We start from the raw sequence: 20110 nt of genomic DNA on the forward strand, positions 1-20110 counted from the left end.
GCTTCACACTGCCTGCAATATCGGCAGTGTGTAGCGGGGGCGGGGCCAAAATGACGTGCTCGCGTGGCTCCGCCCCCGCCCCGCCTGCAAAAACTTGTCATCTGGCCGGCCCCGCCTCCGTTTGCTGGCCACACCCCCCAGTAATGCCGATCTGGCTGCTTCCTCCCGGAAAGGGCATCGGATAGTCGGCATGTATGGATATATGCTGTGATTCCTTCATGGTACATCTGGGGGATCCTTAGAATATACGGGTACCCCCTGAAAAAAAAACTGTATCAGTGTCGCTATAGGAGACACAAGACAAGGAGCACTGGGGGCTGACGTTCTTCCTGTAAGCGCATACAAACACTTAAAATACATTACGGTTCTCACTCAGGACCCGATTCAGACCCGTTCGCTAGCAAGCGATCTCTCGTTGCTGGCGATGTTTGCTAATGTGCGCATGTGTATACTTCGCAGTGCGCGTGTGCAAACTAGTACGAGCGATCGGGATGCGCTCGCTTGCCCTGCAAAGACAGCCCAGTGGAAAGAGTGACAGGAGAGGCCGTTAACAGGGCCAGGCCACTAGAAACGGGGGAGTGGAGGTGCGAACGCAGGCGTGCCTGTGTGTTTCAGCGCCATTTCAGAGGCGTGCATTATTAACAGACAGCGTCATAGTACACGTCACCTGGTTGAATTTCACACTGAAGTGATCGCAGTGCTTGCAGCAGGGTATAGTCAACCTCAAGCACTGCGAGCACATCCGATGGTGCTTGATGTACCGATGGTTTCATGCACTTCCTGGAGATGACGTGCGCAAGTGGGCGTCTTAGGAATGGCTGGTGGGCGCCTGCATACACAAACTGATCGCTCGCCAAGACATAGTGGGCGTGCTAATGCCTTGCCGTGTGATCGTCTGGCTTGCTGGGCGTGCGCTGGATTTGCATACGCAGGGAGCGAGCGGCTGCATCTTGCGAGCAGGTCTGAATCAGGTCCTCAATCCCAGCGACACCTATGGGACCAGGTTTTATAGAGGTGCCGGTTATTGGTGAGAGGCATTATTTTATCTCTGCAGGTTCAGTAAAATATATTCCATATTACGGTGCTGTTTGCTATGGATTAAAGGTACCTTTGTGCACGCAGCGCCACGCCATTACAAAGTGCCTGGCTTTCTGCCTGTGTACATGTTTGTCTTGTAGTGATGGTGGCGCTACCTTGCCAACACCTCACCTCAGCGCCTGCAGAGGACTTGTAAGCAGTTGGCCCCTCAGCCACAGCCGTTGCTCATTGTGTAACAAGGAACAATAACTATAGTGATTGTCGGAAAGATTTCATCATCGTCATGTGCTGGGGAACCTGACACAGCCAGCACTCACCTGGTACAGGTAGTTGTTTTGTGACTCACCCAATACTGCAATAACTATATAGACATACAGAAACCCCCAAATGTCCCGACTCTAGGAGACCATCCCACCGTTCTGACTGATGGTGTCATGCCTTCTGGTACACGTGGCAAAGCACGTCGTCCGGTAATGGCGATGATAATGTGATGGCTGTCTAGGTCCATGCCCCTCGCACAAAATAGGCCGAGCAGATCCTGAATAAGAAACCTAAGTGCACAAAAACGTTTTATATTCAGCGCAATCCCCATATTTTAATGTGGATGTGCTAATTAAATTTCCAATGTGAAAATAAATATTTTCACGCAAATGTACCAGGAGACTGGGGGCCTGATTCAGAGCCGAACGGTCTGACCAGAGCGCTCGCTCTGAATCAGGGCCCTCCTACCTGTTCTTGGAGCGGCCTCTTGGACGCTCGCATAGCTGTGGGTTACCACCCACAGCTATAGCGAGCGTCCATGATGGTCACGATGGTCAAGACCATCGCGACCATCGGGCTTGCGACGAGACCCTGCGGTAGGGTCTCGCTGCCGCAAGCCCTGGAGTGATTTTGGCTCTATCAGAGCCAAAATCACTCCCACTGACATCACTAGTGATGTCAGTGGGGCCGGACCCAGACGGTAGGCGTTCCCATGGGAACGCCTCCGTCTCGCAGCCACGCCCACCAAAGGGGGCGTGCTGTCAGTCACCATCGACAGCACGCCCCCTTTGGTGCGAGACCCCAAGCGACGGATTCCTCGTCACTCGCCGGGTCTCGCGCATGCGCACGACGGAGCTCCCTCCGTCGTGCGCATGCGCTTCGGGCACCATCGACCCGCTTGCGAGCGTCCTGCGCTCGCGAGCGGGTCCGAATCAGGCCCTGGCTTCTATAAGAGCCCGTTCTGGCGACGAGCTGGAAGCAGTGTGATAGCGTAACGCTATCACACTGCTTTCTGGTTCTGGTCCCCAGGAGCCGCCAATGCGCGTGCACGTTGTTGGCTGTTGCAAACGTCACCGTGGGGAGGCTCCCTCTCCAAAAATATTTGCAAATTAGTAGCCCATAAGCTATAGGATAACGCCATCTGGAGCTTGGTAAATCAGAGGGCTGCATTTGCGGATGAAAATGGAGGTAACGCGGCAGATATCGGAGAAATCTGCTGCAATCCCTCTATAGTACATCTGGGGGATACTTAATATTTGTGGGTATAGCGTATATATGCGCAGTCATGGCTACTCTGACCAAACTGCAATCCAATCAGAGGGCCAGCTTGCAGCAGGTGACGTGCCGTGTTTGGCCCGAGGCCTGTAGCTTGGACGCCCTTCAGTTGGACCTTCTGGCTGTGCTCTGGGAATATCCCGCACATTTTTAATGCTACATAGGCCCCTACTTTTTTGGAGTGAGTACAAAGTTATGGTGCATACACACGGTCAGATTTTTCTTCAGATCTGAACGATAACTATTTAAAAAATCGTTCAATCGTTCATATCTGAAGGAAAATCTGACATATCTGACATGCCTGAACGATGAACGATGCGCGTTCCCGATGGTCAGATAACGATATCTGACATCTGATGTGTTTGCAGTCAGACTTGGACGATTCCATTCATTTTAATGCAGTCAAAAATCGTTCAAATCTTTGGTAAAATCGTTCAAATTGTTCAATCGTTGATCTGACAGATCTGACAAATCTGACCGTGTGTATGCTCCATTAGAGATATATGGGTGAGATTTATGAAACCTAAACAGAACCAGGAGAGATGTTTCCATAGCAACCAATTAGATTATAGCTCTCATTTTATAGATTACTAGAAGCTGATTGGTTGCTTGTCCTCTTTAGAAGGTTTATCAAATCTCCATATTGCTGGAGCCACTGTGAGCTGTTTCCTGAGTGTTGTGTCCTCCTAACTACACCGTGTACGTGACATCGGTGTCTGGATACTGGACAATACAGCCGCTTTCTATCTAGGGCTCTTACTCACTGCTCCAGTTTTAGTCATTAGGAAATGCTCCTGTCGGTCACGTCTCAGCTTGTTGCCTCTTTACAGGTAGTCCCAAGACACAAACCATAGATACAGCACAACAAGCTGCGATCCCTTCCCCAGACCTGGCCTGTACAGGAGCACAAGTACCTGGAGGCCTGGTACCTTTATCTGGCTGGGCCAGTAGTCGCTGACTCCGTGTGGTCCTGGTGTATAGCAAATGACCTGAGGTCTGCAGAGGTCACTTGTCCACCACTGAGGCTGCAGCGCCATGAAGCGGGCGATTCGCATTGTGGGACCTGTGTTACAGCGTCACTTAGTTACTGTATATATGTGAATTGCTGGGAATAGATGCATAACTCACATAGGTGCATAGCTGACATGCAGAATAATGTGTAAAAGCCTTTCTATACCCTCTCTTGCTGCCTATATCCGGGTGTTCCTGGATGTCACTTTCCTGATGGGCACAAGATGAGCGTAATTTGTGATTGAAAAATTTGCATCCAAAAAAAGTGTCAGTACTGATTGAGAGGCCCGGACTCCGAAACCTAATGGAAATGTGAGTTATTGGGCGGTGAGGTGGAGATGGTCTGTGTTATGGGCCTGCTATGGGAGAGTCGTGGACGTGTCTCTGTACTTGTTGCGATCTCATACGCATAATAATTTCCATTGGAGGCCGTATTCTGACAGAGATTCTGCACCTGGCATGGGGCTGGTGCAAGTTTTGCTGCACCGAGAGGTATTACAGCGTCTGGGGACACCCAAAGTGGGGGTGTGGATTAACGCATAGGCTGGGATGTACTAAAGGAAAAATGCGGTAAAATCCCCGTTTTCGGGGGTTTTACGGAATTTCCATATGTACTAAGGCCCGGCCGCACTTTTATCGGTGCAGGGGGTAACTCCAGAAAAAGTTTTTCTGACGTTACCCTATAGAAGCCTATGGGCTTCTTACCGCACCCTGCTCCTGACGGTTCGCCGCTGCCTCACCGCCCCGCCGTCGCCCAGCGCTAGCCCCCACTCACCTGCTGTCCATGGTCACCAGCCCGCGCTCCTCCTGGGTCCTTCGCCTCCTCCTAATCTTCCTCCGGGTGCAGGGAGGAGGAGGAGCCCGGGGCTTCCTGCACATGTGACCAGCAGGAAGCTCCTTGGGCTCGGAGGGGGTGGGGTCCCACGGAGACCCCGTCACCCGGCGTCGGCTGCTTCGCAAAGGGCAGTTCTTATCGCATGAGCTGCCCTTTGCAATACTAATTGCATATGTTAGTAAATATGCGGTTAGTAAGGTTACGGTGACTGGCGGAATGGTCACCGCAACCTTAGTACATCCCGACCATAGACCGTAAAAAGGTAGACAATGTCTAGATAGACACCAGATGTTAGACAGTCCATAGGTCGACAGGTACAAATGGTCCACAAGGTCGACATGAAAATGGTCGACATATTTTATATTTAATTTTTTAGCCCTAATCTTCACCCTAACTCTCCCTACTGGTGCCTAACCCTAACCATTGGAGTAGGTGCCTGACCCTAACCATCCCTTCTAGTGCCTAACCTTCCGGTAAGTGCCTAACCCTAACCCTCCCTCCTGGTGCCTAACCCTAACCCTAAAAAAATAAATAATAATAATCACGTGTCGATTATTTTCATGTTGACATGTTGACTCTGATAACCATTTGTACCTGTCGACCTTCGTACATGTTGACCTCTAGTGTGTCAAAATTTTATCCCTGTCGACCTTTTGTCCCAGTCGACATATGGAGTGTCTAATATCTGATGTCTCTAGACATTGTCGACCTTTTTACTGTCTATCCATAGTCCGGCACCCAAAGTGGGCGTCTCAGTTCTTGTACATTCAGGCGCTGTATACCAGGGGAGGGCTTGTAGCGGCATTAGCATAAAGTCACAGACGCCACTGCAGAAAAGGACGCAGCATGGACGCTACTGCGCCTGGCTCAGAGTCTGACCCTATGTCTCTGTACGGATGAGGGTGACCTCATTTATGTCCCCTTACTGCACAATAAGAGCTGCAGCCGGAACTGGCGATTCCCTTACTTACCCCCCTCCCCCGTCACTGCCTCCTGTATTACATAATCTATTTATGTTGTGTCGTGTAGATGGCTTCTAGATCTACGGTATGCGCAGTTGTCGCTCATGTTGACGTGTGTGTAAGTTGTCTCTGTGTCTTACAAGCGATTATCCAAATATCTCTTCTAGGGGTATATTTACTAAAGTACAGGTTTTTAGACGTGGAGATGTTGCCCATAGCAACCAATCAGATTCTAGCAATTATCATCCAGAAGGTGCGAGATAAATGACGATTAGAATGTGATTGGTTGCTATGGGCAACATCTCCACTTCTAAAAACTCTCACTTTAGTAATTATACCTCCTTGAGAGCCATTGGTAATAGCGAATATCACTCATTCACTGACTAACGCCTGAAAAGAGGATTATAAACATGGCGAATTGCTCGTTCCATCCATTTGGTTTTAAAATGTTCAACTCTTAGGATGCGGCACATGCTAGCTCTCTATATACAAGTGTACCGCCATAGAAATGCCCGTAAGACGCAGAAAATGTGCGTTACCCTACATGCGCTTTCACGCATTCTCCCAGCAATGAGCCCTTAATTAGTAGAAATAATATTAGATGTATAGTGTGTATTTTGCAAAACTGTGAAATAATCACACTAATGGGGGACTGAGTAATGAGTTGTGTTACTAGCTCCTCCCACATTTACTAGGCATTATGTTAGATTGTAAGCTCTTGTGCCCAACCCCCAGTCTTCTCACAATATATATATATATAATCTGTACTTGACCGCTATGAACCTTTGCTCAGATGGATTAATAGTGGGTGATGTCTCTAATGGCGTTTGTCGTCTGTTGCAGGAGAGCCGGATAACGGGCTCGGATGTTGCGGATGGATCCTGGTCATTGTGTCATTTTTCTTCATCTTGATCACATTTCCCATATCTGTATGGATGTGTATAAAGGTGAGTACAGGACCTCACACTAAGATATACATAGGGGCTGATTCGGGCGCAAAGTGGCTGTGTATGCGGTTATCTGCGGAAGTACCTGTATGCAGAGACAGGTGTATTACAGGTACATGTACACAGAGAGTGGTACATTACAGGTACATATTCACAGGGACAGGTGTATTACAGGTACATGTACACAGAGACAGGTGCATTACAGGTACATGTACACAGAGACAGGTGTATTACAGGTACTTGTACACAGAGACAGGTGCATTACAGGTACATGTACACAGAGACAGGTGTATTACAGGTACATGTACACAGAGACAGGTGCATTACAGGTACATGTACACAGAGACAGGTGCATTACAGGTACATGTACACAGGGACAGGTGTATTACAGGTACATGTACACAGAGACAGGTGCATTACAGGTACATGTACACAGAGACAGGTGCATTACAGGTACATGTACACAGAGACAGGTGCATTTAAAAGTACATGTACACAGAGACGGTTGCATTACAGGTACATATACACAGAAACAGGTGCGTTACAGGTACATATACACAGAGACAGGTGTGTTACAGGTACATATACACAGAGACAGGTGCGTTACAGGTACATATACACAGAGACAGGTGCGTTACAGGTACATATACACAGAGACAGGTGCGTTACAGGTACATATACACAGAGACAGGTGCGTTACAGGTACATATACACAGAGACAGGTGCGTTACAGGTACATGTATACAGAAACAGGTGCGTTACAGGTACATATACACAGAAACAGGTGCGTTACAGGTACATATACACAGAGACAGGTCCATTTCAGGTACATGTACACAGAGACAGGTGCGTTACACGTACATGTACACAGAGACAGGTGTATTACAGGTACATGTACACAGAGACAGGTATATTACATGTACACAGAGACAGGTGTATTACATATACACAGAGACAGGTGTATTACATGTACACAGAGACAGGTGTATTACAGGTACACAGAGACAGGTGTATTACAGGTACATGTACACAGAGACAGGTGTATTACAGGTACATGTACACAGAGACAGGTGTATTACAGGTACATGTACACAGAGACAGGTGCTTTACACGTACATGTACACAGAGACAGGTGTATTACACGTACATGTACACAGAGACAGGTGTATTACAGGTACATGTACACAGAGACAGGTGTATTACAGGTACATGTACACAGAGACAGGTGTATTACAGGTACATGTACACAGAGACAGGTGTATTACAGGTACATGTACACAGAGACCGGTGCGTTACAGGTACATGTACACAGAGACAGGTGTATTACATGTAAACAGAGACAGGTGTATTACAGGTACACAGAGACAGGTGTGTTACAGGTACACAGAGACAGGTGCGTTACAGGTACATGTACACAGAGATAGGTGTATTACATGTACACAGAGACAGGTGTATTACAGGTACACAGAGACAGGTGTATTACAGGTACATGTACACAGAGACAGGTGCGTTACACGTACATGTACACAGAGACAGGTGTATTACAGGTACACAGAGACAGGTGTATTACAGGTACATGTACACAGAGACAGGTGTACTCGTGTAAACATTAGTGCATAAATACATTATGGGAGATTGATATCTTATAAGTCTACAATTGACCTGTACTGATGATATGTCCACATAGATATTTATTTACAGGTGCATGTACACAGAGACAGGTGCATTACAGGTACATGTACACAGAGACAGGTGCATTTAAAAGTACATGTACACAGAGACGGTTGCATTACAGGTACATATACACAGAAACAGGTGTGTTACAGGTACATGTACACAGAGACAGGTGCATGTACACAGAGACAGGTGCATTACAGGTACATGTACACAGAGACAGGTGCATTTAAAAGTACATGTACACAGAGACGGTTGCATTACAGGTACATATACACAGAAACAGGTGTGTTACAGGTACATATACACAGAGACAGGTGCGTTACAGGTACATATACACAGAGACAGGTGCATTACAGGTACATATACACAGAGACAGGTGCGTTACAGGTACATGTATACAGAAACAGGTGCGTTACAGGTACATATACACAGAAACAGGTGCGTTACAGGTACATATACACAGAGACAGGTCCATTTCAGGTACATGTACACAGAGACAGGTGCGTTACACGTACATGTACACAGAGACAGGTGTATTACAGGTACATGTACACAGAGACAGGTGTATTACATGTACACAGAGACAGGTGTATTACATATACACAGAGACAGGTGTATTACATGTACACAGAGACAGGTGTATTACAGGTACACAGAGACAGGTGTATTACAGGTACATGTACACAGAGACAGGTGTATTACAGGTACATGTACACAGAGACAGGTGTATTACAGGTACATGTACACAGAGACAGGTGCTTTACACGTACATGTACACAGAGACAGGTGTATTACACGTACATGTACACAGAGACAGGTGTATTACAGGTACATGTACACAGAGACAGGTGTATTACAGGTACATGTACACAGAGACAGGTGTATTACAGGTACATGTACACAGAGACAGGTGTATTACAGGTACATGTACACAGAGACCGGTGCGTTACAGGTACATGTACACAGAGACAGGTGTATTACAGGTACATGTACACAGAGACCGGTGCGTTACAGGTACATGTACACAGAGACAGGTGTATTACATGTACACAGAGACAGGTGTATTACAGGTACACAGAGACAGGTGTGTTACAGGTACACAGAGACAGGTGCGTTACAGGTACATGTACACAGAGACAGGTGTATTACATGTACACAGAGACAGGTGTATTACAGGTACATGTACACAGAGACAGGTGTATTACAGGTACACAGAGACAGGTGTATTACAGGTACATGTACACAGAGACAGGTGTATTACAGGTACATGTACACAGAGACAGGTGTATTACAGGTACACAGAGACAGGTGTATTACAGGTACATGTACACAGAGACAGGTGTACTCGTGTAAACATTAGTGCATAAATACATTATGGGAGATTGATATCTTATAAGTCTACAATTGACCTGTACTGATGATATGTCCACATAGATATTTATGGTCTATTGATGAGGCTGTTTTGTAGCACCGAGTCCCTTCAGGAGAATTCCGGGTAACTGCAATTCTAGGGAAACCAATGAAATAGCCGTCTCATTACTGACCACTGTGCTCCATCTGAGCCTCAGTCCTCATTGTTATCTCCCTGCTTCCAGATTGTGAAGGAATACGAACGGGCGATCATTTTCAGGCTGGGGCGTATTCTGCGTGGAGGCGCAAAGGGACCAGGTCAGTTTCTTATGGATCTCTGTATGGTTATCATATACGATGTAATATAACATATCCCAGTTGGTTATATGCAGTTATTAGATGGTCCGTACCAGTGGGTTTTTTTGTTCTGTGGAAAAGGGTACAGTAGCGTTACAACCCCCCCCCCCCAACCCGCTGAAGGGACATTGTCCCCCATAGTTCTGCCCCTGACGGTAGCATTACCCCCCCCTATCCCGCTGGAGGGCCTGCGGCCAGGCCATTGTCTCTCACAGTTCTGCCCCTGACGGTAGCATTACCCCCCCCTAACCTGCTGGAGGGCCTGTGGCCAGGCCATTGTGTCCCATAGTTCTGCCCCTGATGGTAGCATTACCCCCCCTATACTGCTGGAGGGCCTGCGGCCAGGCCATTGTCTCCCATAGTTCTGCCCCTGACGGTAGCATTAGCCCCCCCTATCCCGCTGGAGGGCCTGCGGCCAGGCCATTGTCTCTCACAGTTCTGCCCCTGACGGTAGCATTACCCCCCCCCCTATCCCGCTGGAGGGCCTGCGGCCAGGCCATTGTCTCCCATAGTTCTGCCCCTGACGGTAGCATTAGCCCCCCCTATCCCGCTGGAGGGCCTGCGGCCAGGCCATTGTGTCCCATAGTTCTGCCCCTGACAGTAGCGTTACCCCCCCTAACCCGCTGAAGGGCCTGCGGCCAGGCCATTGTCTCCCGGGTCTTTTCAGCAGCTGGAATGGGCTAGTCTGGGATACAACTTCCAACAATTGCAGTAGCAGAATGGTATCAGTACTATGGGGTCTATGTACTAAGCCTTGGAGAGAGATACAGCACCAACCAATCAGATCCTGTCATTTTTCAAACTGCCTATAAAGTGACACTTAGGAGCTGATTGGTTGGCACTTTATCTCCCTCCGAGGCTTAGTACATAGACCCATATGTACCGTGGAGTTCCATCAGAGAAAAGCACCGCTCAAGACTCAAGGTGATAAACCTGGCGGCAGTCTGCGCAGTACGGAACATGTATATGTACAGGCGCCGTTTCTAATGATGTGTCTCACCTATAAGGTGTCATCGTTTCATCCTCAGAGGGAAAACAATTAGTGTGTGACATTGGAGGCCGTTGTATATCATTTGTTGCTCCATTAATTAGTTGTGTTGGACCTTATATGTCACTTATTAATGTATTGTTTAGCTTGGTTATCGCTTGTATGTCGCTTATTATTTGTGTTGTTTAGTTTCGTTGGTCTTTGTATGAGTCGACACATTGCCCATTGATATTTTAACAATGTCAAAGACATAACTGTTTGACATTGTGACTGCTGATCTTTTGACTACATTCCCTTTGTATGTCATTTGTTGTTGCATTGTGTCACTCGTTGTGTGTCACTTGTCGCTGCATTGTATAGTTGTGTAATTATTTGTATGTCTGTTGTCTCTACATTGTGTAGTTGTGCCAGTCTTTGTATGTCACTACATTGTATAGTTGGGTCGATCTTTGTATGTTGCTTCTTTGTGTCGTTGCATCAGTCTTTGTATGCTGCTGCTTTGTGTAGTTGTGTCACTCTTTGTATGTTGCTGCTTTGTGTAGTTGTGTTGGTCTTTGTATGTTGCTGCTTTGTGTGGTTGTGTCAGTCTTTGTATGATTGTGTCAGTCTTTGTATGTCGCTGCTTTGCATAGTTGTGTTGGTCTTTGTATGTTGCTGCTTTGTGTAATTGTGTCGGTCTTTGTATGTTGCTGCTTTCTGTGGTTGTGTCGGTCTTTGTATGTCACTGCTATGTGTGGTTGTGTCAGTCTTTGTATGTTGCTGCTTTTTGTAGTTGTGTCGGTCTTTCTATGTTGCTGCTTTGTGTAGTTGTGTCGCTCTTTGTATGTTGCTACTTTGTGTAGTTGCATCTGTCTTTGTATGTTGCTGCTTTGTGTAGTTGTGTCGGTCTTTGTATGTTGCGGCATTGTGTAGTTGTCACTCTTTTTGTATGTTGCTACTTTGTGTAGTTGCATCAGTCTTTGTATGTTGCTGCTTTGTGTAGTTGTGTTGGTCTTTGTATGTTACGGCTTTGTGTAGTTGTGTTGGTCTTTGTATGTCGCTGCTTTGTGTGGTTGTGTCGGTCTTTGTATGTCGCTGCTTTGTGTGGTTGTGTCAGTCTTTGTATGTTGCTGCTTTGTGTGGTTGTGTTGGTCTTTCTATGTTGCGGCTTTGTGTAGTTGTGTCGGTCTTTCTATGTTGCTGCTTTGTGTAGTTGTGTCACTATTTGTATGTTGCTACTTTGTGTAGTTGCATCAGTATTTGTATGTTGCTGCTTTGTGCAGTTGCATCAGTCTTTGTATGTTGCTGCTTTGCGTAGTTGTGTCGGTCTTTGTATGTTGCTGCTTTGCATAGTTGTGTCGGTCTTTGTATGTTGCTGCTTTGTGTAGTTGTGTCGGTCTTTGTATGACGCTTGTCTCTGCTTTGTGTGGTTGTGTCGGTCTTTGTATGTTGCTGCTGTGTGTAGTTGTGTCGGTCTTCGTATGACGCTGCTTTGTGTGGTTGTGTTGGTCTTCGTATGACGCTTGTCTCTGCTTTGTGTGGTTGTGTCGGTCTTTGTATGTTGCTGCTTTGTGTAGTTGTGTCGGTCTTCGTATGACGCTGCTTTGTATGGTTGTGTCGGTCTTCGTGTGTCACTACTTTGTATGGTTGTGTCGGTCTTCGTATAATGCTGCTTTGTGTGGTTGTGTCGGTCTTCGTATGACGCTTGTCTCTGTTTTGTATGGTTGTGTCGGTCTTCGTGTGTCACTACTTTGTGTGGTTGTGTTGGTCTTCGTATGTCGCTGCTTTGTATGGTTGTGTCGGTCTTCGTGTGTCTCTGCATTGTATGGTTGTGTTGGTCTCTGTCCTGCACCCATCAGAAGGATGAGGGTTTCCCAGCCCCATAAGTAAAGCATCAGATATACCCTTATGGCTCCCTGACCCGTCTGCTGCCCCCCTCCTCATATTTAGGCTGTCTCAGTCTCCTCCGCTGTCACATCTCTGAGCTGCTCCTTCAGCCGCCGTCTAATTTCCCTCCAGTCCTCAGAACGCTGTTATTAAACACATGACTTGTTCGCAGGTATGTTCTTCGTGGTCCCCTGCACGGACAGCTTCATTAAGGTGGACATGAGGACAATCTCGTTTGACATTCCACCCCAAGAGGTAATAACTCTGCTAGGACTGACACGTAGTTATGGATAGCTACATGTGGCGTGTGCGATGGATAGCTACATGCGGCGTGTGCCATGGATAGCTACATGCGGCGTGTGCGATGGCTAGCTACATTGGGCGTGTGCCATGGATAGCTACATGCGGCCTGTGCCATGGCTAGCTACATGCGGCGTGTGCGATGGATAGCTACATGCGGCGTGTGCGATGGATAGCTACATGCGGCGTGTGCGATGGCTAGCTACATGCGGCGTGTGCGATGGCTAGCTACATGCGGCGTGTGCGATGGCTAGCTACATGCGGCGTGTGCGATGGCTAGCTACATGCGGCGTGTGCGATGGATAGCTACATGCGGCGTGTGCGATGGATAGCTACATACGGCGTGTGCGATGGCTAGCTACATGCGGCGTGTGCGATGGATAGCTACATGCGGCGTGTGCCATGGCTAGCTACATGCGGCGTGTGCCATGGCTAGCTACATGCGGCGTGTGCCATGGCTAGCTACATGCGGCGTGTGCGATGGATAGCTACATTGGGCGTGTGCCATGGCTAGCTACATGCGGCGTGTGCCATGGCTAGCTACATGCGGCGTGTGCCATGGATAGCTACATGCGGTGTGTGCCATGACTAGCTACATGCGGCGTGTGCGATGACTAGCTACTTGCGGCGTGTGCCATGGATAGCTACATTGAGCGTGTGCCATGGATAGCTACATTGGGCGTGTGCCATGGATAGCTACATGCGGCGTGTGCCATGGCTAGCTACATGCGGCGTGTGCGATGGATAGCTACATGCGGCGTGTGCGATGGCTAGCTACATGCGGCGTGTGCGATGGCTAGCTACATGCGGCGTGTGCGATGGCTAGCTACATGCGGCGTGTGCGATGGCTAGCTACATGCGGCGTGTGCGATGGCTAGCTACATGCGGCGTGTGCGATGGCTAGCTACATGCGGCGTGTGCGATGGCTAGCTACATGCGGCGTGTGCGATGGCTAGCTACATGCGGCGTGTGCGATGGCTAGCTACATGCGGCGTGTGCGATGGCTAGCTACATGCGGCGTGTGCGATGGCTAGCTACATGCGGCGTGTGCGATGGCTAGCTACATGCGGCGTGTGCGATGGCTAGCTACATGCGGCGTGTGCGATGGCTAGCTACATGCGGCGTGTGCGATGGATAGCTACATGCGGCGTGTGCCATGGCTAGCTACATGCGGCGTGTGCCATGGCTAGCTACATGCGGCGTGTGCCATGGCTAGCTACATGCGGCGTGTGCCATGGATAGCTACATTGGGCGTGTGCCATGGATAGCTACATGCGGCGTGTGCCATGGCTAGCTACATGCGGCGTGTGCCATGGCTAGCTACATGCGGCGTGTGCCATGGCTAGCTACATGCGGCGTGTGCCATGACTAGCTACATGCGGCGTGTGCCATGGATAGCTACATGCGGCGTGTGCCATGGATAGCTACATTGAGCGTGTGCCATGGATAGCTACATTGGGCGTGTGCCATGGATAGCTACATGCGGCGTGTGCCATGGCTAGCTACATGCGGCGTGTGCCATGGCTAGCTACATGCGGCGTGTGCCATGGCTAGTTACATGCGGCGTGTGCGATGACTAGCTACATGCGGCGTGTGCGATGGCTAGCTACATGCGGCGTGTGCGATGGCTAGCTACATGCGGCGTGTGCGATGGATAGCTACATGCGGCGTGTGCGATGGATAGCTACATGCGGCGTGTGCGATGGATAGCTACATGCGGCGTGTGCGATGGCTAGCTACATGCGGCGTGTGCGATGGCTAGCTACATGCGGCGTGTGCGATGGCTAGCTACATGCGGCGTGTGCGATGGCTAGCTACATGCGGCGTGTGCGATGGCTAGCTACATGCGGCGTGTGCGATGGCTAGCTACATGCGGCGTGTGCGATGGATAGCTACATTGGGCGTGTGCCATGGCTAGCTACATGCGGCGTGTGCCATGGCTAGCTACATGCGGCCTGTGCGATGGATAGCTACATTGGGCGTGTGCCATGGATAGCTACATGCGGCGTGTGCCATGGCTAGCTACATGCGGCGTGTGCCATGGATAGCTACATGCGGCGTGTGCCATGGATAGCTACATGCGGCGGGTGCCATGACTAGCTACATGCGGCGTGTGCGATGACTAGCTACATGCGGCGTGTGCCATGGATAGCTACATGCGGCGTGTGCCATGGATAGCTACATTGGGCGTGTGCCATGGATAGCTACATGCGGCGTGTGCCATGGCTAGCTACATGCGGCGTGTGCCATGGATAGTTACATGCGGCGTGTGCCATGGCTAGCTACATGCGGCGTGTGCCATGGCTAGCTACATGCGGCGTGTGCGATGACTAGCTACATGCGGCGTGTGCCATGGATAGCTACATGCGGCGTGTGCCATGACTAGCTACATGCGGCGTGTGCCATGACTAGCTACATGCGGCGTGTGCCATGGATAGCTACATTGGGCGTGTGCCATGGATAGCTACATTGGGCGTGTGCCATGGATAGCTACATGCGGCGTGTGCCATGGCTAGCTACATGCGGCGTGTGCCATGGATAGCTACATGCGGCGTGTGCCATGGCTAGCTACATGCGGCGTGTGCCATGGCTAGCTACATGCGGCGTGTGCGATGACTAGCTACATGCGGCGTGTGCCATGGATAGCTACATGCGGCGTGTGCCATGGATAGCTACATGCGGCGTGTGCCATGGCTAGCTACATGCGGCGTGTGCCATGACTAGCTACATGCGGCGTGTGCCATGGCTAGCTACATGCGGCGTGTGCCATGGCTAGCTACATGCGGCGTGTGCCATGGCTAGCTACATGCGGCGTGTGACATGGCTAGCTACATGCGGCGTGTGCGATGGCTAGCTACATTGGGCGTGTGCCATGGCTAGCTACATGCGGCGTGTGCCATGGCTAGCTACATGCGGCATGTGCCATGGCTAGCTACATGCGGCGTGTGCCATTTGCAAGCACTCACTCTGAATCAGGGCGGATTTAAAAGAAAAAAAAAAATCCACCTTCAGGCCGCTCGCATAGCTGTGGGTGACCACCCACAGCTTTTGCGAGCGGCCTGGCGATGGTAGCGATTGTCACGACCATCGGGCTTGCGACGAGACCCTTGTGGTGATGTCAGTAGGGCCGCCCACAAACGGCAGGCGTTCCTTCGGGTACGCCTCCTTTTGTCCAGCCACCCCCCCTCCCCGCCTACAAAACGGGGCGAGCTGTCGATCAACATCGACAGCCGCCCCATTTTGTAGTGAGCCCCGGAGCGAGTGAAGTTCTCACTCGCTCCAGGGCTCGCGCACGCCGCGCGTCGACCCGATTGCGAGCGGGTCTGAATCAGGCCCATAGACCCCAAAGTGATCTACAGGGTGCCTCATGCCTCAGGCTGCCAGTGAGAAGGTGGGCGGTATTATCATGCATGGCGGGATCACTAGAAGCGTCAGAACGTCATTCATATCTGGCATCACTCATATTCGTTAGCAGAGAACAGTCATGTTGTGATACTGTAGCATCTATGTGACCCATGTGCCCAGTTTGTGTGTTTCTTACTGGTAGACTTTGTGTCTTTTCTGCTTCCAATTAGTCCCCAGAACCCGTCTTTAATGGTCTCTATTTCACGTTCCCGGAAATTTGTCTAAACAAATCCTCATTCGCTCCTGCGGTGATAGAATGAGTGGTCTGAAAGCAGTTGGACCCCCTCCCCCCCGCTTAGCGCTTCTCTCTTGGGATAGCTGGGGATGTGATGGCTCATTAGTAAATGGACGAGATAAAACCTTCAAAACTAGTTGCGTAATTTAGAGCGGAACCATTACCTAAGCACTGAAGCGGCAGCCATTTTGCGGGGCGAAAGCAATATTCATTCTGTGACCACACTAGCAGCTAGTGACATTATGAATGCACGAGCCATTTCGTTCCTCCTGCCTCAGTGACGTCGCTGGATCCTAGTGAGGCGATGGGCTGCATTCATTGGCTCAGCCCATGTAATGGCTGCTTACGCCGTATGTAGGCTGCAGTTACAGTTTAACCCTAATTTTGGACCTTTATCCATCCCTGGCGCACCAAGCACTAGGAGACCAAAATGTATAAAGCTTCTACATGACCTTCTCTCTGTCTCTCCTCAGATTCTGACGAAAGACTCTGTGACCGTCAGCGTGGACGGTGTTGTCTACTACCGAGTCCAGAACGCCACTATGGCGGTGGCTAATATCACTAACGCTGATTCCGCCACCCGCCTGCTAGCGCAGACCACTCTCAGGAACGTATTGGGCACCAAAAACCTGTCACAGATCCTCTCGGACAGGGAGGAGATCGCCCACAGCATGCAGGTAAGTCGCACCTTCAAATACGCTTCAACTCCACTTTCACAAGGCCCACGAATGAGCTCACGTTGTGACAAAGTATCAAAATTGAATTTAACAAGTTTCACGTATGAACTGTGACCGCCCCGTAATTGGCCATTACATGAGTGATCACCGTCTGTATTGAAGGAGAAATGGGCAGACTGGAGCGAGCCGTAAGCACAGCTGTCAGGGTGTAATTATTACCCTCGGTATTACTGCCAGTGACCGGGCGTCCCGCTGTCTGCGTTACACGGATGGAGGAGCTGGTGGAGAAGTTACAGTCCTGGTTAATGTTTTACATCTATATCTTCAGGTGCTGGGAGCAAAGATCTCAGCAAATCGCCATCGCTGCCAGGAGCTGTTAATAACACAATAGAGGGGACGGTTTCTTCCTCCCGTTCCATGAGATATCGCCGTTATTAGCGTAGTCACAGAAATAATGATTTAGCTCTTTATCAATGTGAAACTTCTCTGGGATTTATTGTTCACCTGTAAATGTTTTAAAAATGAACTTAGAATAGAAAATAAAAAAGTTTTTTTTTTTTTTTGTATTCAGAATAATTTTCCACATTTAGGGCGGGATGTACTAAGTATCGCAACTGCGATATGCTACGTCCCGGCACATGCGCAGAAGGACATTGGCTATGGGGGGTGATGGGGAGAGATCCGATTGGTTCCCTCTCAGGAGGAGCGTCCCGAAAAGAAGCCCATAGGCTTATATTGGGTAACACCACCTGAAGATGCATTCCGGTGCTTAATACATATGGGGTATGCGGTAAGAAAAAACTGCATTTTCAGGGGTTTTACCACATTTCCCCCTTTAGTACATCCTTGGTCTCCACCCTCTTCTCATTTCCAAGATGTTCTGCAGTGAGGCAGAAAGACATGAAGGAGATTCCACTATTCCTTTTATTCTTATCGCGCACTCGATAATAGGACGATTTTCCAATTTTTGTTCATTTGTTTGCTGCTTTCTGGATGGAAACATCTAAATTTCATGGCAGTGTGGTGGCGGCAAGTAGGGGTCCCTAGGGTGGGGATTGGTGGCCCTTGTCCTGCCAAAGAGCGGCAGCCACACCCCCAACATCCTGTGGCAATGCCACCCTTCAGTTGTGTCTGGGAATTGGACCTCACTATTCCCAAAGTTGCGTAGCCATGGGCCCTCTTTGTCCCGGGGCCCCAACATTTCTAATGGCTGCCATGTCGGCTAAGGGTGGCAGCATGAGGTGGAAGCTACAGGTGTCAACCAAGGTGGCAATCAGGGGTTGGGGTAAGAGGTGACAATAAGGAGGACTGGTAAGTGATGATAGTGGAAGTGTAGGAAGTAATGGTTAGTGATGACCATGATAGCGGTAAGAGGTAGGGGGTGTAAATCAGAGGTGTCAGTAAGAGGTAGGGGGTGTAAATCAGAGGTGTCAGTAAGAGGTAGGGGGTGTAAATAAGAGGTAGCAGTAAGAGGTAGGGGGTGTAAATCAGAGGTGTCAGTAAGAGGTAGGGGGTGTAAATCAGAGGTGTCAGTAAGAGGTAGGGGGTGTAAATCAGAGGTGTCAGTAAGAGGTAGGGGGTGTAAATCAGAGGTGTCAGTAAGAGGTAGGGGGTGTAAATCAGAGGTGTCAGTAAGAGGTAGGGGGTGTAAATCAGAGGTGTCAGTAAGAGGTAGGGGGTGTAAATAAGAGGTGTCAGTAAGAGGTAGGGGGTGTAAATCAGAGGTGTCAGTAAGAGGTAGGGGGTGTAAATCAGAGGTGTCAGTAAGAGGTAGGGGGTGTAAATCAGAGGTAGCAGTAAGAGTTAGTGGTATAAGATGGAGGTAAGGGATTAGCGGTAAGAGGTTAGGGGTGGAAATAACCAGGGATGAGCAGTCAGGGTAGGCGGTGGAGACGGAGCCTCCCCTATCATACTCCTGAGATTTTATATAAAAATGATTAGACTAATACAAAGAAGATATTTACTCTGTAATTCATCTTGCAAAAAGAAGATAAATGTAGGCAGGGAAAGCACCGGTGACTCCGTCTTATTGCTCTTGTCTGTCTCCGTGTAGTCTTCCCTGGACGTTGCTACCGATGATTGGGGTATCAAGGTGGAGCGTGTCGAAATTAAAGATGTGAAATTGCCGGTTCAGTTGCAGAGGGCGATGGCGGCAGAGGCCGAGGCTACCCGGGAGGCCAGAGCCAAGGTAAGAACTGTTCTAATGCATCCGTGCTAGGCGTGTGCCCCCCGAACATAGCGGACCCTTCCCAGCAATCTAATCCAATCCTCCCGGTGCCGAGAAGCAGCGTTACCCCGACACAGGCCCTGCAAATAGGTGACAGAGGCGGCTGCTTCCATGGAGCAACAGCCCTCCCCCAACACCCGTTTTCCTCCTTCTATTGGGTAACAACCCTCCTCTCACACCCACTCTCTCCTTCCATGGGGCAACAGCCCTCCCCAACACCCGTTTTCCTCCTTCTATTGGGTAACAACCCTCCTCTCACACCCACTCTCTCCTTCCATGGGGCAACAGCCCTCCTCCTAGGCCCACTCTCTCCTTCCATGGGGCAACAACCCTCCTCTCACACCCACTCTCTCCTTCCATGGGGCAACAGCCCTCCCCAACACCCGTTTTCCTCCTTCTATTGGGTAACAACCCTCCTCTCACACCCACTCTCTCCTTCCATGGGGCAACAGCCCTCCCCCAACACCCGTTTTCCTCCTTCTATTGGGTAACAACCCTCCTCTCACACCCACTCTCTCCTTCCATGGGGCAACAGCCCTCCTCCTAGGCCCACTCTCTCCTTCCATGGGGCAACAACCCTCCTCTCACACCCACTCTCTCCTTCCATGGGGCAACAGCCCTCCTCCTAGGCCCACACTCTCCTTCCATGGGGCAACAGCCCTCCTCTCACACCCATTCTCTCCTTCCATGGGGTAACAG

General features: G+C 49.7%; 1 protein-coding gene across 1 annotated transcript in view; it reads left to right on the top strand.

The window, feature by feature from the left end:
- STOM (stomatin) overlaps window positions 1-20110 on the top strand; it is a 58280-nt gene that overhangs the window by 26040 nt on the left and 12130 nt on the right. The window contains exons 2-6 of the mRNA XM_088453583.1: window positions 6226-6329; window positions 9602-9674; window positions 12740-12822; window positions 16981-17184; window positions 19238-19372. Of these exons, the coding sequence (XP_088309709.1) occupies window positions 6226-6329; window positions 9602-9674; window positions 12740-12822; window positions 16981-17184; window positions 19238-19372 (599 nt within the window). The remainder of the gene's footprint in view (window positions 1-6225; window positions 6330-9601; window positions 9675-12739; window positions 12823-16980; window positions 17185-19237; window positions 19373-20110) is intronic.

This window comes from Taudactylus pleione, unplaced genomic scaffold (genome assembly GCF_031769625.1).
Source record: "Taudactylus pleione unplaced genomic scaffold, aTauple2 ptg000583l, whole genome shotgun sequence".
NCBI classification, from domain to species: Eukaryota; Metazoa; Chordata; class Amphibia; order Anura; family Myobatrachidae; genus Taudactylus; species Taudactylus pleione.